The sequence below is a fragment of the Rhinatrema bivittatum genome, chromosome 6 (genome assembly GCF_901001135.1).
Source record: "Rhinatrema bivittatum chromosome 6, aRhiBiv1.1, whole genome shotgun sequence".
In the NCBI taxonomy this organism is placed as follows: domain Eukaryota; kingdom Metazoa; phylum Chordata; class Amphibia; order Gymnophiona; family Rhinatrematidae; genus Rhinatrema; species Rhinatrema bivittatum.
Genome location: NC_042620.1, coordinates 204,586,313 through 204,610,214, shown reverse-complemented (window position 1 = coordinate 204,610,214; position 23,902 = coordinate 204,586,313). Strand labels below are relative to the sequence as shown.

Sequence of the window (23,902 nt, the reverse complement as noted above, 5' to 3'; positions counted from 1 at the left end):
CATGCCTCGGCCTCACCGTCGACATCTATCCGCGAAGAACCGATCGAAAAGCGGGCTAAGCGCACTGACACTTCGATGCCTGATAGGCCTACCAAGTCAGTTACACCACAAACAGCATCGTCTCCGCCTCCACCGCTGTTACTTGCTACCTCGATGCCGCAGGACTTAACATTTATAAAGGAAGCAGTCCTACAAGCCATTAAGGAGAATTTACCGGTGACTGCACCGATGCCGGTGAAGTCCGACTTGTCTACGACGTCACCGATGCCGGCACAACCAGTGCTGATGACTGAAACATCAATGACACCGATGCCGGGCACCGTCCCGATGCCGGGCACCTTCCTGATGCCGAGCACCGTACACACAATGGGAACTTTCCTGAAACCAGGACCCTTTCTGATGCCGCGGGACATATCGATGCAGCGCACATCAGCTTTCTCATCGATATCTACATCGATGCCTCCTATTTCTTCCAGCATGGATTCATTGTTACCCTCAACTCCGGGTCAAGCTTCTACGACGATACCTACGGGAATATTGTTGATGCCATCGGTTCCAGAACCAAGATCCTCGATGCCATCGATGCCACGTACAACACTGTCGATGCCAGGTCCTTCTAGAGATACAGTATCGTCTGAATCAGCATTGTATTCAGCAATACACAAGAGATATCAAGATTTACTGGATTCCTTACCAACAAATCCAGTGGAAGAGGACTCTTCTCCTCCAGAACCCATTCCAGGACCCTCTGGTGTGGCTCCTCCACCTGCAGCTGGAAAGACATGACCACACACTCCAGGTTACGACACATGGAGTGATACACAATCAGACACTTCTGAAACTTTCATGTCTGACCCTTCTCCGCCACACCCAAGGAAACAATCCCCACCAGAGGACCTCACTTTTTCTGCCTTTGTTCAAGACATGGCTGACTCTATTCCTTTTAAGCTAGAGTCCGAACAGGATCTATGTCATCAAACCCTTGAGGTATTGCAATTTGTTGATCCTCCCAAGCAAATTATGGCAATACCCATACATGACGTTCTCCTTCAACTTCAACACAGAATGTGGGAACATCCATGATCTGTTCTTCCCATTAATAAAAGAATGGACTCAACATACTTAGTCCAAACTGCACCAGGATATCAGAAATCTCAACTACCACATACTTCAGTGGTGGATGAATCCGCACAGAAGAAAGCAAAAAGAACAAGAGTGCATTCTTCTAATCCTCCTGGGAAGGAGAACAGGTTTCTGGACACTCTAGGTCGTAAGGTATTCCAGGGTGCAATGCTAAACTCCAGAATAGCAGCTTATCAATTATATATCACCTAATACCAAAGAAACCTCTGGAAGCAGATGGAGGATTTTATTCCATCTCTCCCCCAAGAATACAGAGAGTCAGCACAAAACCTCATCCACAAAGCTTTTGAAGCTGGAAAACACGAGGTACGAGCTGCATATGATTCTTTCGAAACATCATCAAGAGTTGCAGCTTCAGGTATAAGTGCCAGGAGGTGGGCCTGGCTTAAGGCATCCGACCTTAGGCCAGAGGTCCAAGAGAAATTGGTGGACCTCCCCTGCGCAGGGGACAATTTATTTGGCATGAAAGTCCAAGAAGCAGTCTCCCAACTGAAAGAACATAATGAGACCTTAAGACAGCTGTCCTCTCTGCCTCAGGACTCTACTACACATGCTGCCCGACGAACCCAAAGGATGGAAATGAGGAGACCTTATTATCGTCAAAAACGATTTTATCCTCCTGCAACCAGGCCTAGACAGTCAAGGCCTCAACACAGAACACAGCCTCATCAGCAGAGAGCACCCAGGCCCCAGCCTGCTACTCAAATAGGTCCTGCTGCAGTCTTTTGAAGGTATCTCCAGAGAACTCAGCCATTCAGAAAATCCTCGATCAGAACTCCCTGTAGGAGGCAGATTATCCAAATTTTACAACAATTGGATAGCAGTAACAACAGATCAATGGGTTCTGTCCATAATATCTCGAGGATACCAACTCAATTTCCTCTCAATTTCAATAGATTTCCACCGAGTCACTTTCATCTCACCGAAAAAATCACATTCCTCAACTTCAAATAGAATTATCCACCCTTCTGAAATCCAGGGCTGTAGAACCGGGGCCCCGGTCTAAGCAGGGCAGAGGATTCTACTCCCGATATTTTCTCATTCCAAAGAAAACAGGAGGCCTACGACCCATCCTAGACCTCAGAAATCTCAACAAATTTCTAAAAAAGGAAAAGTTCAGGATGGTCTCTCTAGGCACCATGCTTCCACTTCTCCAAAAAGAAGATTGGCTTTGTTCTCTGGATCTACAAGATGCCTATGCTCATATTCCAATATTCCCTCCTCATCGCAACGAAATCACTGTCAACCTGGAAGATGTAGTAGGCCAGATTGACAAACTAAAGAGTAGCAAGTCACCTGGACCGGATGGTATGCATCCTAGGGTACTAAAGGAACTCAAAAATGAAATTTCTGACCTATTAGTTAAAATTTGTAACCTATCATTAAAATCATCCATTGTACCTGAAGACTGGAGGGTGGCCAATGTAACCCCAATATTTAAAAAAGGCTCCAGGGGCGATCTGGGTAACTATAGACCAGTGAGCCTAACTTCAGTGCCGGGCAAAATAGTGGAAACTATCCTCAAGATCAAAATTGTAGAGCATATAGAAAGACATGATTTAATGGAACACAGTCAACACTAGAGATGTGGTTCGTTTTTCGCCCGAATTAGGAAATTACCCGAAATTTCCTACTTCGTTGTTGTTTCGGAGGCCCCAAAACCCGAAAAGAATTTTCCCCGAATTTCGGGGAAATTTCGTTTTTCGGGTTTGCCTGGGGGGAGGGGCACAAATTTTTTTTTTAAATTAAAAACCACCCCAAACCACCCCAAACATTTAAATTAACTATAATACAACACCCCCCCCCCCGATCCCGATCCCTCTTCAAGACTTACGAAGTACATCCCTGGTGGTCCAGCGGGGTCCCGGGTTCCATTTGCCCTCCGTGCCCATGCTACTGCAAGCCGTGCTCTTTAAAATGGTGCCAAATAGCCTCTGAACTAACATGTCACAGGGGCTACCGGCGCCATTGGTCAGCCCCTGTCACATGGCCATCGGCGCCATCTTGTGCTCCTGTCATGTGACTGGAGCTGACCAATGGCGCCGAAAGCCTCTGTGACATAGTATGGGCAAAGGCTATCGGCGCCATTTTGATTACTGGCAGCCGACAACGAAATCGCTCCCGGACCCCCGCTGGACCCCCAGGGATTATTGGCAAGCCTTGGGGGGGTCAGGAGGGGGCAACACGATTCGACTGCAGGATGTCGTTCCCGGACCCCCAGGGACTTTTGGCCAGCTTGGGGGGGCCTCCTGACCTCCACAAGACTTGCCAAAAGTCCAGCGGGTGTCTGGAATGACCTCCTGCAGTCGAATCATGTTGCCGTACGGCCGGCACCATTTTGTACATACGCCGTATGGCCGGCGCCATTTTGTACGGCAAAACGATTCGAGTGCAGGAGGTCGCTCCCGGACCCCCGCTGGACTTTTGGCAAGTCTTGTGGGGGTCAGGAGGCCCCCCCAAGCTGGCCAAAAGTCCCTGGGGGTCTAGCGGGGGTCCGGGAGCGATCTCCTACGCTCCTGACGTCGGGGGACAAAAAACAAAATGGTGCCGGCGCTACCTTTGCCCTGTCATATGACAGGGCAAAGGTAGCGCCGGCGCCATTTCTACAACGCACCGCAAGCCCGAGAGTAAAAGATCACACCGGGACCCCCGCTCTGGACCCCAGGTAATTTAAGGCATTTTGGGGGGGGGGTTCGGGAGGGTGGGGGATTTATTTTAAAGGGTTGGGGTGGGTTTTAGGGTTGTTTTATATATCGGACGATATTTTAAATCGTCAAAAAACGATTCACATCCCTACTAAATGGTCAATTTTCTCAGTGGAAAAGGGTAAACAGTGGAGTACCTCAGGGATCTGTACTTGGGCCGGTGCTTTTCAATATATATATAAATGATCTGGAAAGGAATACAACGAGTGAGGTTATCAAATTTGCAGATGATACAAAATTATTCAGAGTAGTTAAATCACAAGCAGACTGTGAAACATTACAGGAGGACCTTGCAAGACTGGAAGATTGGGCATCCAAATGGCAGATGAAATTTAATGTGGTCAAGTGCAAGGTGTTGCATATAAGGAAAAATAACCCTTACTGTAGTTACACGATGTTAGGTTCCATATTAGGAGCTACCACCCAAGAAAGAGATCTAGGCGTCATAGTATTTATTTATTTATTTATTTGAAAACTTTTCTATACCGTCGTATAGTAGAGCACCATCACAACGGTTTACAGTTAGGCACAAATATGTGGTTTCTAAGTTATCCAAAGGGTGCCATTATTATACGGTTACATAGTTCGATAATATACTCTAAATGGGAAAGGGTGTGGTTACCATTTACTATTAACTGTCTTTATAATTTAATACTTAAATTGTGAGAAAAGAACAAAAGTAAGCAATACTGCTTTTTCTTGGTGACTTCCTGCTTTGTGTATGTGTTATTCCACTACCTCATTGTGAAATGCTTTTTTGAAGAGCCATGTTTTTAAGCCTTTTTTGAAGCGTTTTATTTCTTTCATTAGTCTTAATTCTAGTGGTAATGTGTTCCATAATAATGGTCCTGCCAAAGATAGTGCTCTCTCTCTAACTTGGGTCAACTTTGCTGTTTTGACTGAGGGTATGGTTAGCAGAGCTTTATTGGCTGATCTGAGATTTCTTTGAGGGACATGTAGTCGTAATGCGGTGTTTAGCCAGTCCGAGTTTTCGTCGTTTATTAGCTTATGAACTGTGCATAGTGTTTTAAATTGAATTCTCTGTTCTATTGGGAGCCAGTGTAAATCTGCAAGTGTTTGGGTGATATGATCTCTTCTGCCTTTACCAGTAAGTATTCTGGCAGCCAAGTTCTGTAGTATTTGCAGTGGCCTGATAGTGGTGTATGGTAATCCTAGGAAAAGTGTGTTGCAGTAGTCCGTGCTGGCAAATATTAAAACTTGTAGTACTGTACGAAAGTGTTCCTGATTTAATAAGGGTTTTAGTCTTCTAAGGACCATTAGTTTGGCGTAGCCTTCTCTTGTTTTTATTGATATGTGTTGCTTAAGGCTCAGTTCACTTATTCCATTCTGTGTTTCCCTGTGATTGATTGAACTTGTTTGCATAAGAAAGAACTGAACCTCTGCCTTGTTTTAGCTATAGGAGACTCTACTCTGTAGAATATATATGGTGTGGATCTGAAAACCTTTGTTAAAATTCATCATGAAATCTCTCCCTGGTCAAATCCTTGTTTTGTTCCATGAAAGCAGTAGCCCATTTCAGGGCATTTCATGTAAACAAAATTACTACTCAATACATTCTGCTATTTCCTCCCTGGAAGTACGCTGAGTTCAATCTGAAGTGTAGGTAGGGACCTTCATTTTCCTCTAGACTCAACCTCTTCCACTCTAACTCAATTCCCAGAGTTTGACCCCTCTCTCAGTACTGCTGCTCACACAGGCTCCCTCTGTCCCTCTCTCTCTCACCCCCGCTCCCCGCACACAGACTCCCTCCCTCTCTCACACACTCCTGCACACTGTCTCCCTCTTTCTCTCACACACCTCCTACACACTGGCTCCCTCTCTCTCTCACATACACACATACACACACACACATCCCTTCACACAGGCTTTCTCACACATATACACACACCCTCACATAGGCTCCCTCTCTCACAAACAAGCACCCTCACTCCCTCACATACACACACACTTTTTCACATATACCAACTCCCAGTCTCTCACACATATACACACTCCTTCACAATCTCCTCACGTAGGCTCCCTTTCCCTGGCACCCACACCCAAGCACCCTCACACATGCTCTCTTTCATCCCTCCCACAGGATGAATGGGAGCCTGCTTGGAGGAGGGATGTGAGTGGGAACCTGCCTGGGTGTGTGTATGTGTGAGAAGAGAGAGAGCATGAGGGTGTTAGAGCCTGTAAATGTAGGAGTGGGAGCCTGCTTGTGAGAATGATCAAATCTATCTACGGTCTTATTTAATGTTTATATCCAGCCATTGTTTGTTCTGATTTAACAACTTGGGATAGAGTTACGCAGATAATATCCAACTGTATTTTCCCATGAGATGTTTATCGACCATTAATTAAACCATATTTCTCCCATTGCATTATGTTTTCATCAATCGTCTGCCATTCCTCTAGATGTAAGTCATTTTTCCATAATAGAGAATGGTAACATTATCTAGTTCAAAGTTGTTGCCTGAAATCTTTGCTTCTTTTTTGATAACATTCTTTCTTATAGGCCGCAGATACAATCAGTTCTAAAAACTGGATATTTTAAACTGCAAATACTTTGGCATTTTTGTTATGTTCTGGAGCACAGTGAGTTCAGGACAATTGTTCAGTCCATAGTATCTACCATAGTGGATTGCTATAATGCATTATACATGGGTCTCCCCAGTACCCAATTTCATGTATTGCAGATTTTACAAAATTCGGCTGCCCAGTTAGTGACGCGCAGTGCCCCCGGGAACATTATGTACGCCACTGTTGTACCAACTTCATTGGCTTCAACTGAAGCAGCGAATAAAATTTAAAATTTTATCTCTCATCTTTAAATCAGTCAATATGAATGTTCCAAATTAAAATCATATTTACCAGTAAGGTCACTTCGCTCTCAGGACAAAGGTTTTTTTAGCTATCCCACCTATCAAAGAGCCAGATTCATTAAGGCTTTTCTCCCATTTTGTATCTGTGAGAAAAATCCTTAGTGAATCAGATATAAAGATAGCCATCTACAAGTTACAAGGTCATGGACCTTTCCAGTTATAGGAACCAATTGCCTGCTTCCCTGCATTTCATAAATGATTTTTGTGTTTTAGAAAACAATTGTGTTGCTTGCGCGTGGGCCAAATACTTGCGTATGCAGGCATTTTAGCACAAGCAAAACTTTTGAAATCGACCCCTTAGTGTCTGTCTTGTTGCTTGCATTTTCCCCATTATATTCTAAGGAACTAGGTTATAAAAGTATTTCAGTGAATATTTCAGGGGATAATATTTAATAAGCTGGCTAGGTAGAAGATAAATGGATATTTTTGTACCTGTATAACTGAGTTTTCAAAGATAAACAAGCAGGGTAGTTTCTTTTTGAAAATTTACATTTATCCAAATAGCCTGTACTTCCTCTGCCTGCATACTTTATACCCGCTGTCAATGCAGGCAGAGGAAGTGGCAAAACTACATGCATACTTTTGAAAATGCAATTTTACACATGTAGTTTACTCTCTCAACATAACATGTCTTATTATAAGTATGCATGTATTTTTAGCTGCTAAATGGGGAATATATTTAACTATAGGGAATCCAGCCAGCTAACGGGCCGATTCAGTAAAGTCCGCGGGAGAGCGGACGAACGCCTGCTCTCCCGGCGCGCGCACAGGCCACTCGCCTGTGCGCGATTCTGTATTTATATTAGGTGGTGTGGTAGAAACAGGCAAAAGGAGGTGCTAGGGACACTAGTGCGTCCCTAGCACCTCCTTTTGACCCGGAGCGGTGGCTGTCAGCGGGTTTGACAGCCGACGCCCAATTTTGCCGGCGTCGGTTCTCGAGCCCGCTGACAGCCACGGGCTCGGAAACCGGACGCCGGCAAAATTGAGCATCCGGTATTCGGCCCGACAGCTGCCGGCCAATTTTTAATTTTTTTTAATTTTTTTTTTACTTTTTTTACTCTTCGGGACCTCCGACTTAATATCGCCATGATATTAAGTCAGAGGGTGCACAGAAAAGCAGTTTTTACTGCTTTTCTGTGCACTTTCCCGGTGCCGGCAGAAACTAGCTCCTACCTTTGGGTAGGCGCTAATTTCTTAAAGTAAAATATGGTTAATTAATGAGCAGAATGAAGGGCTTGGATAACTGTGTCCCACTTTGTGCCACACAAATTACACACAATACATCCTCATCTTCCCTGTTCTGAGCCTCCTTTTTTGTCCTTCCAGCCTCTATCCTTTCCCTAGGTTTAGTGAGATGGGGACAGCATTCATTGAACACTGAATGTAACTCGCTCTGAGTGGTGGGAGCAGCAGCAGTGAAGGACCTTTGACAGCTACATGCAGCAGCCAAGATAATTAACTGAGCCAGCTGCCTGCATTAAACAGCATCTCCCTTCCCCTGCATTTCTATATAGAGTGAACTGATCCAGTGGCAGGTTCATGTGTATCTCTGCAAAGGTTAAGAGTTTAGCTCAGGCATGGATGTTGTTTAAAAATACCATCTTGGAAGCCCAGGAGAGATGTATTCCATGCATTAGAAAAGGTAGAAAGAAGGCTAAATGATTACTGACATGGTTGAAATGCGAGGTGAGAGAGGCTAAAATATCTAAAAGAAAGTCTTTCAAGAAATGGAAAAGGGATCCGAACGAAGAAAACAGGAAACAGTACAAGCACTGCAAGTCAGATGCAAAGCATTGATAAGGAAGGCAAAGAGAGAATTTGAAAAGAAGCTTGCCATGGAAGCAAAAATATTTGCTTCCATGGCATAATAAAAACTGTTTCAGGTACATTCAAGGTAAGCCCGCGAAGGAGGCATTTGGACCATTAGAAGATCAAGGGGTAAAGGGAACACTTAGGGCCAGATTTTCAAAGGGGTACGCATAAGTCCCGGGGGGCATATCGGGGGGCGTGTCGCGGCTGGCACATCATCGGGGGTGTTCCGGGGGGCATGTCGGGGGCGTGTCGCGGCCGGCGCATCATCGGGGGTGTTCCGGGGGGCATGTCGGGGGCGTGTCGCGGCCGGCGCATCATCGGGGGTGTTCCGGGGGCGTGTCGCGGCCGGCACGTCATTGGGGGTGTTCCAGGGGCATGGCCGCGGCCTCCGGAACAGCCCCCGGACCGGACCATGATGCGCCGGTGGCCGGCCCAACGCGCACAAGTTATGCCTGCTTCGAGCAGGTGTAACCTGTACAACAAAGGTGGGGGAGGGATTAGATAGGGCCGGGGGGTGGGAGAGGAAGGTGGGGGGAGGCCGAAGGAAAGTTCCCTCCAAGGCTGCTCCGATTTCGGGCAGCCGTGCGCGCACCGGCCCTGGATTTTAATGGATGTGCGCGGCTACGCTCGTATCTATTGAAATCCCACGTACTCTTGTTCGCGCCTGGTGCGTGAACAAAATTACGCCTGTGCGCAAATTTATAAAATCTACCCCTTAGGGAGGACAAAACCATAGCAGAGAGACTAAATGAATTCTTTGCTTCAGTATTCACTTGTGGAAGATGTAAGAGATATACCCATGCCAGAAATGAAATTAAAAAATGATGATTCAGAGGAACTGAAACAAATCTCAGTGAACCTGGAAGATATACTAGAGCAAAGAGTAGCAAATCACTTGGACCAGATGGTATACATCCCAGAGTGCTGGAAGAAGAAAGAAATGAAATTGCGGACCTGCTATTGGAAATTTGTAAACTATCAATAACATCATCTATGGTACCTGAAGACTGGAAGGTTATCAATGTAATGCCAATTTTTAAAAAGGGATCAAGGGGTGATCCAGGAAATTACAGACCAGTGAGTGGTAGAAGGTTCCACATTAGGAGTCACCACTTAGGAAAAGGATCTAGGTATCATCATTGAAAATACATTGAAATCTTCTGCTCAGTGCACAGCAGCAGCAAAGAAAGCAAATAGAATGCTAGGTATTATTAGGAAAGGAATGGAGAGAATGTAATAATGCTTTTGTATCGCTCCATGTTGCAACCTCATCTTGAGTATTGTGTTCATTTGTAGTCACCACATCTCAAGAAAGATATAGCAGAATTAGAAAAGGTACAGAGAAGAGCAACAAGATGATAAAGGGGATAGAACAATTCCCCTATGAAGAAAGGCTAAAAAGGTTAGGACTCTTCAGCATGGAGAAGGGACAGCTGAAACGATATATGATAGAGGTCTATAAAATAAAAAGTGGAATAGAGCGAGTAAACGTAATCAGTTATTTACTCTTTTGAAAAGTTCAAAGACCAGGGGTCAAGGAGCGCCCTGGTGAGATAATCCTTCAGCAGGGGGAACTGGCCAGAGGACTGTGATGAGGCCCCGCTCATCTGGGGCAGGTGTGCGGCGTATCCCAATATCCGATCCTAGTGATGTCACCTGCCCGTGACAGAGAAGCCGTTAAAATCAAGGAGGCTGTGGCACGAAGCCATGCACCAAAGGGGTATGCCCCTTGTTGCTTTAAAACTCCCCCTGCGCGTGCCGAGCCTATTTTGCATAGGTTCGGTGACGAGCACAAGCCACGGGACGCGCGTATGTCCCGAGGCTTGAAAAGTGGGTGGGGAATGGGCGGGAAGTGAGTGGGGCATGGGCGGTCTGGGGGCGGGGGCGGGGCCGGAGCCTCCAGGCTCAGCGGCCATTTACCCGGAGACAGGCGCAACTTAAATATTAAAGGTAAGGGGGGGGGTTTTAGGTAGGGCTGGGGGGCGGGTTAGGTAGGGGAAGGGAGGGGAAGGTGGGGGAACGGAGGAAGGCTGCGCGGCTCAGCACGTGCAAGTTGCACAACTGTGCACCCCTTTGCTCACGCCGACCCTGGATTTTAAAACATGCGCACGGCTGCATGCACATGTTTTAAAATCGGGCACAGATTTGTGCGCAAAAATCTACACCCACGCGTAGTTTTTAAAATCTGGCCCCATGTCTTCTTGAAGCTAATTTTTTGACTTTAACTAATCCCTTAGACCCAATAGCTAACATCTCCCAACATGACAAGATGCAATCAGGTGGACAAATGGTGGCTCATATAGAGCCCAGAAGTTCTTCTTTTGCAGGGTAACCCCCGTCAGGAAGTTCTAGTTTGGAGCTTCTTGATTCTAAGAATGTTACTCTTGCTGATGTTTGGAAGTGTCTCATTTTGGGAATTTTTCAATTGAAACTAAGAATATTCTTGAGGATCATAGAACTCGTTTAGTTAATTTGGAAACTACCTCTACTTCTGTAACATCTCAAATTGCCTCATTATAGTTATCTAATATTTCTTTTATAAAATATAGCCTAGTGATGCAAAAACAATTTGAAAATTTGGAAAATGAGATGAGATCTTAGAATCTTTGTTTTTTAAATTTTCCTATGTCTAGGTTGTTATCTGCTACTGAATTGTTTTAAAAGTATATTGGAGAAGTATTACTTATTTCCTCAGGTAAAGAAATGGCAACTTCTAAAATATATTATACTCCCCGATCCATAATTAGATCTGAGGGACGGGAGGATGAATTGGATGTTCTACAGGGAGATAGCCCCAATTTGTCCTCCTTTTTGGCAGCATCTATTGATGATATCCCCACTAGAGCCAGTCTCTTGGTATCATTTTGTAGTGAACAAGATAAAAATTTCATTTTACAGAAATATTTTACGAATAAGGATATTCTTTTTTGTGGTAAAAAAAAATTCAAGTATTTCCTGAGGTTGATTTAAGTACACAATTAAGGAGAAAACAAGTTTTGTTATTAAAACCAAGAGTTTTATCCTTAGGGACACTTTTTTCCCTTAAATTCCTTTGTAAGTGTCTGGTTATGTATCACAAGGATAAGTTTATTTTTCAAGACCCCCTTCCATCTTAAGACATTTCTTGTAGATAAGGAGATGATTTATGATTGTCTGTGTGAGGTATAGATGGTATTGTATTTTAGTATCTTTCGTTTACTGTAATTTTGTACAGATTTCCTTTCTTACACCAGATTTAGCTTATGCTTTGAAAGTGCTTCCCTAATTTTTATGGGGACTATGCTTATTGGAATATAATGTAGAATATTGAGTACTATATGTTATATTTTCTTAATATTCCTTTATGTTTGCTTGTGGATATTATCAAAGTATGTTGTTAATAATTCAATAAAATAATAATAAAAAATTCCAGGGGACACACAATGAAGTTACTGGGTAATACATTTAAAATAAGACAAAATATTTTTTACTCCATGCATAATTAAGCTCTGGAATTCATTGTCAGAGGATGTGGTGAAAGCTATTAGTGTAGCTGTGTTTAAAAAAGGTTTGGACAAGTTCCTGAAGGAAAAGTCCTTTAACAATTATTAAGGCAGAGTTGCAGAAATCCACTGCTTATTCTTGGGATAAGCAGCTTAGAATCTATCTACTTCTTTGGATCCTGCCAGGTACTTGTGACCTGGCTTGGCCACTGTTGGAAATAGGATACTGGACTTGATGGACCCGTGGTCTGACCCAGTATGGCAAGCCTTATGTTCTTTTGTTCTTCTCCCCCCTCTTTCCCTTTGTTTTAAAATTTGAAAGGGGTAAGCGAAAGGGGGGGTCCAGGGGCAGGGCGGGGCTAGAGGTGCCCGGCACAGTGGCCATTTGTTGCTGTGCCAGGGGATCACATGCCAGAAGGGTGCCAGCACGCGCAACTTGCTCCTGCTCAGAAGCAGGAGCAAAAGGTAAGACAAAGAATTTGGGGGGATTTAGGATAGGAATGGGGGGGGGGGGGGCAGGACAGGGGGTGGAGAAGGGAGGTTAGGCTAGGAGGTTGTGAAGATTCCTCCCAGTCCACTTCTTAATTGGAGCGGACAGGGAGGGAACTGGGGAAGGCTCTGATGCGTTGCCGCGTGTATTGCTGATCTCTACCCCCCCCCCCTTGCGCGGGCTGACCTGGCATTTTATAACTTGTACACGCCAGCACGTGCATGTTATAAAATCACGCGTCCATGTGTGCTTGCTGGCTAGCGTGCGCAATGTTTTAAAATCTACCCCTAAATGAATAAATCCAGGCTACTAAACTTTATTGATTAATAGCAGTTAATGGACTTCTGCTCTAGGATCTTATCAAAACCTTTTTTAAACCCAGTTACACTAACTGCTGTAACCACATCCTCTGGCTCCTTCCTTCTATTCTTCCTTTCTAAAACTAAGTAGAAAGAATGCCTAAGATTTCTTTTTCAAAAATTAAAAGGACAAGTTATTAATAAAAATTATCCCCCTTCAAGGTAAGGTCTCTGCAGTTGAATTCAGCTGGAAAAACTTACCTGTTGTAGTTTAGCTCCTCCAATAAATGCAGATTAATTCTTAGCTGTGGTGACCTATATGTAGAGCTCTGATCCTGATCCAATTAACACAAGCAATGAGCTCCTTTCAAATCCCAAGTTTCAAAGAAAAAGCTGTCCCTTTGAACTACTAAATCCGAAGGCAGAAACAAAAAGACACTAGAACAAGGCAACCCTTTCCCCTCTACTCTTCCTTTCTAAAACTAAGTAGAAAGAATGCCAAAGAAGCAAAAAAAAAGAAATGCAAAAGATCCCTTTTTCAAAATATAAAAGAACAAAAAGTTATTAATAAAAACTATCCCCTTCAAAGTAAGGTCTCCACAGTTGAATTCAGCCAGAAAAACTTTTATTAATGTGGGTATGATTTGAGCTTAAAAAAATGGGAAACACTGCACTCATTAATAGCCCATTTGCTGCTTTAGCTTCCTGATGAGCCACTTTTCAAACTCAGGATAGAATATAAAAACATAGAAACATAGAAAATGATGGCAGAAAAGGACTAAATGAACCATCCAGTCTGCCCAGCAAGCTTATGGTAGCATCTGCTGTGCCATAAAAGTCACCCCCTTACTTAGTTTCCCAAACCCTCAAAGTCAAGGCCCTTGTTGGTTGCTGTCCGAGTCCAAGTTCCTGTTACCTCTTGCCTTGAAACAGAGAGCAATGTTTGAGTTGCATCCAAAGTAACAGGCATGTTGGTTAAGGGTAGTAACCGCCACACTAGCACGTTACCCCCATACTTATTTGTTTCCGTCCCAATGCTTGTTTTCCCAGACCATAAAATCCAATGTCCTTGGTGGTTGCTTTCTGAATCTAATTCCCCTTTTCCTCTTTTCCCCCTGCCGTAAAAGCAAAGAGCAATAATGGAGTTGCATCAACAGTATGAAGGCTTAGTGGTTAAGGGTAGAAACCATCACACCGGCAAGTTACCCCCATGCACTCTTTTTTCATTTCCATCCTCTAGCCTTTAGGGATCGTCAGTGTTTATCCCATGTCCCTTTGAAATATTTCACCATTTTTGTCTTCACCACCTCCTCCGGAAGGACATTCCAGGCATCCACCACCCTCTCCATGAAGAAATATTTCCTGACGTTGGTTCTGAATCGTACTCCCTGGAGTTTCATTACATGACCCCTAGTTCTACTGATTTCTTTCCAACAGAAAATGTTTGTAGATTGTGCATCATTAAAACCTTTCAGGTATCTGAAGGTCTGTATCATATCTCCCCTGCACCTTCTTTCCTCCAGGGTATACATATTTAGGTCCTTCAACTTCTCCTCATAAGTCATTTGATGGAAACTCCCCACCATTTTTGTTGCCCTTCTCTGGACCGCCTCCATGCTGTCTCTGTCCCTTTTGAGATACAGTCTCCAGAACTGAGCACAATACTCCAGGTGAGGCCTCTCCAAGGGCCTGTACAAGGGGATTATCACTTCCTTTTTCTTACTGGTTATTTCTCTCTCTATGCAGCCCAGCATTCTTCTGGTTTTAGCTGTTGCCTTATCACTTTGCTTCGCCGTCTTCAGATCGGTAGACACTATCACCCCAAAGTCCATCTCTTGCTCCGTGCACAACAGCCCTTCACCTGTACAGCTCTTTTGGATTACCACACCCCAGATGCATGACTCTGCACTTCTTGGCATTGAATCCCAGCTGCCATATCTTTGACCATTGTTCAAGCTTCCTTAAATCACGTCTTATTCTCTCTACTCCTTCCGGCGTGTCCACTCTGTTGCAGATCTTAATATCATCTGCAAAAAGACAAACTTTACCTTCTATCCCTTCCACCATCGCTCACAAAGATATTGAACAGGACCGGTCCCAACACCAATCCTTGCAGCACACCGCTTAACACCATTCTCTCTTCAGAGTACGTTCCACTTACCATCACACGCTGTCTTCTATCCTCTAACTAGTTTGTAAACCAGACCACCACCTTGGGGCTCACACCCAAACTTCTCATTTTATTCACAAGCCTTCTATGCAGGACTGTATCAAAAGCTTTGCTGAAATCCAAGAAGATTGCATCAAGTGCTCTTCCTCGATCCAATTCCTTAGTCACCCAATCAAAAAGGTCAATCAGATTTGTCTGACAGGACCGTCCTTTGATGAATCCATGCTGCCTCTGGGCCAGCAATTCTTCTGACTGTAGATAGTTCACTATTCTTTCCTTCAGCAGCGTCTCCATTACTTTTCCCATCACCGAGGTCAGGTTAACTGACCTGTAGTTTCCAGCCTCCTCTCTGCTCCCACTCTTGTGAAGCGGGACCACCACCGCTCTTCTCCGATCATTCGGCACCATGCCCGTTTCCAGGGATCTATTGACAAGGTCGTGCAGTGAACCCACCAGCACATCTCTGAGCTCCATCAGTGTCCTGGGATGAACTTCTTCAGGTCCCATGCCTTTGTCTACTTTCAGTTTTTCTAACTCTTCCCAAACATTCTCTTCTGTAAACAGAGTTTTGTCTACTCCACCCCCCTCTATTTTCTTGTTAACTAGAGACGGTACTTCTCCAGAGTCTTCTTTAGTGAACACCAAAATGAAGTATTTGTTTTATATTTAATATTTATATATATATATATATATATATATATATATATATTTATTTATTTATTTATATATTTATAAAACAAATATATAAATATATTTGTTTTATATTTATATAACTTAAGACATGACTTTTCTGCCAAGCCTTCCCGCAACCTTCTGAAGCACATTAACGGCCCTTAGCCACAATTCACGAACTCTGGAATTAGGAATCCCTAAGCAGCCAATATATACAAACTACTAACTCGTATTCTTATTATGTTCTTGGCTATTTGCCTTCTTCTACTCTTTTTTCCAGCTTCCTATGCTTCCAAGTTTATCCACCTTGTTGATTGTAACTTTGCTCCTTTTGTTAAATGATTGTTTATTGTTAAAGTTCCTCCCCGTTCTATATAAACCGATTTGATATGGTTATCACCATGAAGGTCGGTATAGAAAAATGTTAAATAAATAAATAAATAAAATATTTCTGCCATTTTTTCATCTCTCTCCACACATTGATCCTTTTCACCTTTCAATTTCATTATACTACTTTGGACCTTTCTCCTTTCTCTTATGTATCTGGAAAATGTTTTGTCACCTTTCTTTACCTCTTTGGCAATCCTTTCTTCCACTTGACTTTTTGCTTTCTTGATTACTTTCTTCGTCTCCCTCAGTTTCACCAGATATTCTTCCTTGTGTTCCTCCCTTTGGAATCCTTTATATTTCTTGAACACTGTTCTTTTTGCTTTTCACCTCCTTTGAGAACCAGATAGGTTTCTTATTTCTCTTACTTTTGTTTACTTTTCTAACATATAGATTAGTTGCCTTTGTAATTTCTCCTTTTAGTTTGGCCCACTGTTGTTCCACCTCTCTCATTTTCTCCCAGGCTTCTAGTTCTCCCTCCAGGTACTTCCCCATTTCAACAAAGTCTATATTTTTGAAATGCAAAACTCGGGTGATCGTGCGACTTCTCCGTATCCTATTTGCGATATCAAACCATACCATCTGATGATCACTAGTACTGAGATGGGCACCCACCCGGACATTAGAGACGATATCCCTGTTAGTGAGCACTAAATGAAATATAGCTCCCTCCCTTGTGGGTTCCATTACCATTTGTTTGAACAGAGCCCCTTGCAGATCATCCACCATCTCTCTACTTCTATTAGATTCTTCAGAAGAGATTCTCCAGTCTACGTCTGGCAGATTAAAATCTCTAACAATCACCACTTCTCCCTTCTTTCCCACCTTTTGGATGTCTTCAACCAGATCACTCTCTAGTTCTTCTGTTTTATTCAGAGGCCTGTAAACCACTCCAATAAAAATGGATGCACCATCATCTTTTTTTAGGACAGCCCATAAAGCTTCTTCTTGGATATTGTTTTTGACATAAAGAGCTATTTCTTCCCCTTTTCTTTCCTCTTTGTCCTTCCTTAACAAGTTAGAGCCTGGTATGGTGTATCCCAATCATGAGATTCCATGAACCATGTCTCCATGCCAACAACAATGTCCAAGTCCGCCTCCACCATTAGGGCTTGCAGGTCTGGAATTTTATTGCCCAGACTACGAGCATTTATGCTCATACCTGTCCAGCTTTTCTCATTCAGGTTACTGCTTTCCTTGGACTTGTTATGTATCTTATTTAGATGACTTTTGTTATCCCCTTCACCCATGTTATTTACTGGACCCTGCAGAATATTGATCCATCACTGCCTTGATTCCAGACTGTGAATGGATGAATTGACCCAATAGTCTTTATTAAAGGCAGATATTTACCAGCAATACTGGGGAGGTTATAGGAGCTCTACCTAGTATGTAGTCAATAATAATTTAGGAGATAATCAAAGTAGGCCAGCAAAATGCTGAAAATGCTTGGAAAAAAGCAAAAATCCATTTTAAATACTATCCAAGGCATATAATATATCAAACAATTTTGTTGAGATCTCCTCTTTCAACCATATTATACCACAATAATTCTCTTGCAAAGTATCCTCACAGATCTGCAGCTAGCTATATCACTAGGGTAATTTACAGCTATAGTACAGCTGACTATTTGATAAGAGTATCATGAAGGCTGTGTTCCAGCTTGCATTAGCCAATGTTTTATGCCTCTGAATCATCCCTTCCGCTCTATTAAAGCGGTGGTACATTTCATTCTGTGCTCTCAGGTATCATACAAACTGTCCTTACATGGAATAAAACTTCTTTTTGTTTACTGCCTGTCTTAAGAAAAGGCTAGGATAGCAAAGATGAACTTAAGGTTGTTAATTATGGGGGCTGGTTTAGGAAGTGTCCATGTTGGCACTCATTTCAATTCACTTGTATTATTCCTAGGGGGGGAGACATAAGCCACTCAAAGACCAAGCTCTGCAAAAATCTAATTAATGAGATATGAAACAATGCAAATGCAACATGAGAAAGCAAATGTGGAAAAAATCAGGTACATCTTGAGAAAAGCGTGATAGTCCTGAAAGGAAGCTACAGGGTTATGATCCAGAGAGACAGCTAAATTCTTTTGTAGGGAATGATTCTTATTATAACATAATTACAGAGTCTTTCTATAAAAAGATTATTTTTGTTTGAAGTTGTACACGTTTATTAGCTAAAAAACAAAAAGTCATATCCTCTGTGAACTATGCAAGATTTAAAAAATAAAATACACCCATCAGCAATATGAAGTAAATTTTCTCTATTTGGGTACTTGCCAGGTTCTTATGGCCTGGATTGGCCACTGTTGGAAACAGGATGCTGGGCTTGATGGACCCTTGGTCTGACCCAGTATGGCATTTTCTTATGTTATGTTCTTAATGCCCTTTATACTCATTAAATTATCTAATTTACTATTAGTAATATTAAGAACATAAGATGTGCCATGTTGGGATAGACCAACATCCATCGAGCAAATAGCTGGTTAAGTCTGAAGTTAAATTTAACTAAGTATTTTCAGCGGGATGGCTAAAGTTATTTGGATAACTTTACTCAAATAACTTTGCTGCTTACCAATTTACTAAATATGGACTTTCTTGTTTCAAGATTAAAATTCCTCACTTTCCACAAACAGAGCAACAGCCCCCTAGTGGTCAAATACTGCTTGTATGTGTAACTCGAAGTATAGGGGGTCAATTTCAAAAGGATTTAAGCACATAAAACCTGATTTTACAAACATAAATGATTTTTTAAAATTATCCGGGAGGATGTGTACTTTTTATGAACACTACAAAGAGGCATTCTGGGAGGACGGAGTTGTGTCCGGGATCATGATTTACAAGTTTACTTTTGTTTTTCAGAAATAAACACACAAAATATACATGCGCAAAACTACCTACTGGCTCGATGCATGCCTGTGGATTTTCAAAGCTGATTTATGCGCATAAATTTGCTTTGAAAATTTGGGCTAAAGTATGTGCCTAAAAAGTACCTGCAAACTTTAGCATATGCAAGCTATTTGGAAATTGCCTTCATAGAAGAGAAAAAAATCCTGTCTAGAGCAGTGATTCCCAAACTGCTAGTCACCCCCTCAAAATAGAGGTCACAAAAACGGCAGATGAAGTTGCGAGAAACAGAACCTCTCTCCCTCTATCCCCTAAGCACCACCACCATCACCACCCAGATATCTGCTGCTCCACTACCCCATTCCCTTTCAGACTTCTGCTCCAATCTTCAGTCAGCAGAAGCAGTCAGCATGGGGCTGGTTAGCCAGTACACAGGCACAGACCCCACATCCTCCTCCTGCATGGTGGTCTTGTTAGATCAGGCACTCATGGGAAGGGCCCATGCCGATGGCTGAGACCTGTGAGCACATTAGAATTCAGTTGCCATTACTACTGCACCTTTTCTGGCTGCCACCACCTCGCCTGTAAGTGCCACTATTTTCCCTCTTCGGATAAGTTGGGTGGGGGAAGTTAATTAAGGGAGAGGGAGAGGAGGGGGAGTGCAAGTCTGCTATCTTGTTTTGCTTTATCATCTGGGGTTGTGTGAATTTTTTTTAGTGTTTCTATTCACATAAAACTTGAGTGTTACCAGCTGTTTTAACATCACTGTCCCCCATCCCATCCCCCCAACCCCCCAGGATAAGCAGTAGAATCTGCCCAAGCAGAATTCAATCCCCCCTCCCTGAGCAGAAATCCCCCAGACTTTCTCCACATACCCCCACAGCAGACTCTTCCTCAAAGCAGAGCCCCATCTCTCCCCAAGCATCATCCCTAACCTGTCTGAAGCATACCCCCTCTCCAGAACCTCTCTTTTCTAGGTCCCTGCTACCCCATGTGAAGCGGTCCCAGGGTCTATGGGGCAGAAGTGAGCCCCATTCCTGCCCCACAGACCCCATAGTATCAAATGATACCAGTTCATTTCATGCTCTTCTTTTTCTTGTTTGCCCTTCATGGGCTCAACCAAGGGGTGGTTCTGCTCAGGGGAAGGTGATACTGACAGGCTGTTAAGGAGGGGGTGGGTCTTGGTAAATACATATTTGTGTCTAATATTAACTGGACTTCTTGAAAGTGTACTTGTCTTGTTTAACTTAACTCAAATCATGATATTAAATGTGATTAAATATTAGGCTGATTAGAATGCATTTGCTTGACAAGCAGCTCATTAACATTTGGCTTGCATTAAACTTTGTAAAATCGTAAGAGTTTATGTGTGCATTACCGATAATGTATGTTAATGCAAATTTAATGCATGTTAAGTACCAAATTTGGCATTTAATTCTTTAGTGCATCAATCTGTCATAGTAAATGGGGGCCTAGGGTGGTTCTAGGCTTGTAAGAATCTGTCCAATAGTAGCTGTACAACATAAACATACTGATATGTATGTATTTATTTATTTATTTATTTAGTGTTTTTCTATACCGGCATTCACGGAAGTTCGTATCATGTCGGTTTACATAAAACAAGGGGTGAGCAATACATTATAACGGAAATAGCTAAAACGTAAGAGTATACATTACAAAAGTATAACAAGTGCATAGAAGAAAAAGTTACAATAAAACAGGGGTTATTCTAACTGGGATTAGAGTTAGAGGAGAGATAAAAAGTTTAACAAGAAGTAAAACATTGTAGTGATTGGTTGGTATTGTCTGTTTCAGTTTAATATGTAAGGATATGCATTCATTTTTAATGAATGTAAAAAATGCAACTGAAGCCATTTTTGATTCGTTCTAAATGAAACAAATCAAAAATAGCTTCTGATAAAGAAAACACAAAAATTTTGGCTTATTTTCATATTTATTGCATTTAAAAAACACAAATGGGCCCCAACAGCTCAGTGTTGTGACCTAGCCCAGGGCCCTGTCCAGCACCAAGGTTTTACCCTGGACCGGGTGCAGGACTAAGGCCTAGTCCCAGGACCTGTCCAGGACAGGCCAGGGCCAGCAATCTCCCACCACATTCCTGTCTTACTACTTTCCCGGCTCCAGTGTTGAAATGGGCAGGAGTGATGCCCATTCACTCCTGCCCATATCCTGGCACTTCAAAAATGGTGCTGTCAACCTGGGTATGGCACCAAAGAGATGTCATGTTGTCTACTTCCTCCTGTATAGACGTGCCATTTTGTTGTACAGCCATAGAAATGTATGGCTATACAACAAAATGGCAATGGCTGCACTAGAGGAAGCCTCCAAGTGAACATGAAGTTTTGTGGATGGCACCATTTTTCAAGTGCTGGGAATCATTCCTACCCATTTCAACGAAGGAGTCAAAAAGGGAATAGGAGGCGGCAGGGATAGGCGTTCCCTGTCCTGGCACTTGTCAAGAATCTGGCCCTGACCAGCTCTGGGCAGGCTTCTTGGCTAGGCCCAGCCTGGGGCTAGACCTCTGTGCTGAACCCGGCCAGGTACTAGGCCTCAGTGCCAGGCCTGGCTCAAGGCAGTTTTTTGGCCCAGGAAGGCCAGCCTGGGACACTGGAGGCTCGTTTTTATGTTTTATTTTATTTTTTTAGTGGCTATGGATTTTTTGCTTGTTTGGGGGAGGGGGGGTTTAATAATGGGGTTTTTTTTCGTTTGACAAGCAAAATGAATTGAAAAAAGCACTGAATAAATAAAATAAAAATAAAAAACTCTTCAAAAAGAAGAAATGATCTGAACAAAAAACTTTGGCACTGTACATCCCTACTGGTATGCATTGCTGTCCATATTCCCGCTTGTGATATAATGGCGAAGAGGTGTGTGCAAAAATAGAAAGGAGAAAGGTTATACCACTACAAAACAAACCATGAGCCTCTTGTGCTAAGCATTTTTCCCATAATATTCAGAATAGGAGAAAAGCCTTAGTAAATTAGGCCCTATGAGAGAGAAAAAAAATGGCTAAAATTTTGCCTGTTCTTTTTGGTGGCACTGCTGCATTCTGGTGAGGGTTACTACCTATCTTTCCTATGGTTGCAGTGTTGCAGACTGGTACATGCATGTTACTGCCTATCTGCTCTGATTTTGGTGGTGGGTTTTCTCCTATTCTGTGTTCCTCTTTTGCTTTTCTTGTAGATCTCTGACCTGAATAAGCGCATGTATGCTATTGAACGGATGCTGTACCGGCTGGAGGAGAGAATCTATGTGCACTCTGATGAGGTAATATGGCCAGTCGGTAGGAGCTCTGCTCAGGTGATCACAAAGCTTTTGCCTTTCATTATTTTGTTTCACTGTTGCATGGTTAATGCTGAGGGTGTTGATCTTATACAGAATAAAAACTGATTATTTATTCCAATATGTTAATGGGAGTGGGAAGTTTACTCAGTAAAAAGGATATATTGTTATCTATTGTAACCTGACTTAAATGTTGATATAGAGAGTGCCACAATCAGGCATTGATTTGTGATTTCTTTCCCATGTTACAATGGATGCCCTTAATATGGCATCACAACAATTTTAAATGATGATAAACAGCATGAAGGGACTCCAGGGTAAGCTTTTCCTGAACAATACACTTCTGAGTGACTTGATCATCAGCTTCATGCCTCATATTATAGTATATGCATGAGTTGCATTGTAATGGCCAGGAAAAGTGCTATTTACCATGATTTCATGCTTATTGTTTAAATAAATCTTAGAAAATCTGCTGTGTGATTTGTGGAATAGCATTGTGCTAATAAGCTAAAGCACACTCGTGTCAGTTGCTGGCAGGGAATCCTTAAAATACTAAATCTGTCACGCCTTTTGTGAACAACAAAATAACAGAAACCTAATTATCCATTTAAATCAATTAATCAAAACTACCAAATAAGAATGGGTCCTGTGCAACTAATATTATCGCCTGCTGGTATCATAAAAAGTGCAAGCAGCCAATTAAGTTCAGCAAATGATCAACCAATTTTAATCATATAACAGACTTATGCCCAATGTATCATTTTTTGGTGTTTTTTATTGCAACTATGGCTGCTGCAGTTTTTGTCAAAATCTATAGACAGCGCTTGTTAGAATCTTACATGCCAATGATAGTCCAGTTAGAGCCGGGATACATCTTTAATTAGAGAATACAAAGAAATCTCTGTATGTACAGTACTTAATGTAAGTGTGCTTTACAAATCATCAATGGCCAGTTGACTTTGCCATCATACAGTCACAGGGAGCCTCAGCCCAACACTGCCAGTGTTTCAATATAGATCACGTCTATTTTAGGGGCCAGCAGAATTCATAGATTCATGGTGCTTAAAACATGGCAGCTATTGGGACGTCAACCTTTTATTAAAACCAGCTAAAAAAGTACTCACCACTGGCGTAGAGTTCTAAAGATATATGCTTCTCTCAGCAACCAGCAGACAGGGTAGCATCAAATCCCAATCTCCTCTTTCTTCATCATTATTTTCTCTCATGTGTGCACTAACAGAACATACCACTGGTGGGCCTCAGTGGTTTCTCCTTTCAGGAGAGATAGGGAAGAGACAAAGGGTGAGAAGGAAGGATGGAGGAGTGGTAAGACAGTCTTCTCTAAGCACAGACTGATGTTGGACTGATCCTAGCTGGTAGAGTTTTGTTTTTTGCTCTTCTCTATTTTGATTTACAGTTTTTGTACCATGGATTGAGCTACTGTGTATGTTTTGATCGAGCTGCCTGGGGCTTTGGTATAGACGGCATATAAATACAAATAAATAAATAAATAAATGGAACCAGAACCCAAAGATGGATTGTTGAATGATTTATTTGTATATTCTCGTATTCTGCAGCTTCTAATGTAATTGTCCAGTGGAAATGTAGTGGATCTGAGTCAGTCTGGAAAAGGTGGCAACCAGATCTCAATATTTCAATATATCAAAGTCATTTTGTGCCATTCTCAAATTTTCCAATTTCC

General features: G+C 42.6%; 1 protein-coding gene across 9 annotated transcripts in view; it reads left to right on the top strand.

Moving 5' to 3' along the window:
* MLPH (melanophilin) overlaps positions 1–23,902 on the top strand; it is a 329,932-nt gene that overhangs the window by 226,712 nt on the left and 79,318 nt on the right. For 8 of the 9 annotated variants that reach the window (XM_029606456.1, XM_029606455.1, XM_029606453.1 and 5 more), the window contains one exon: positions 22,102–22,185. The exons of the other annotated variant lie outside the window; for it this stretch is intronic. In XM_029606456.1, the coding sequence (XP_029462316.1) occupies positions 22,102–22,185 (84 nt within the window). The remainder of the gene's footprint in view (positions 1–22,101; positions 22,186–23,902) is intronic. 9 annotated transcript variants of the gene reach the window in all.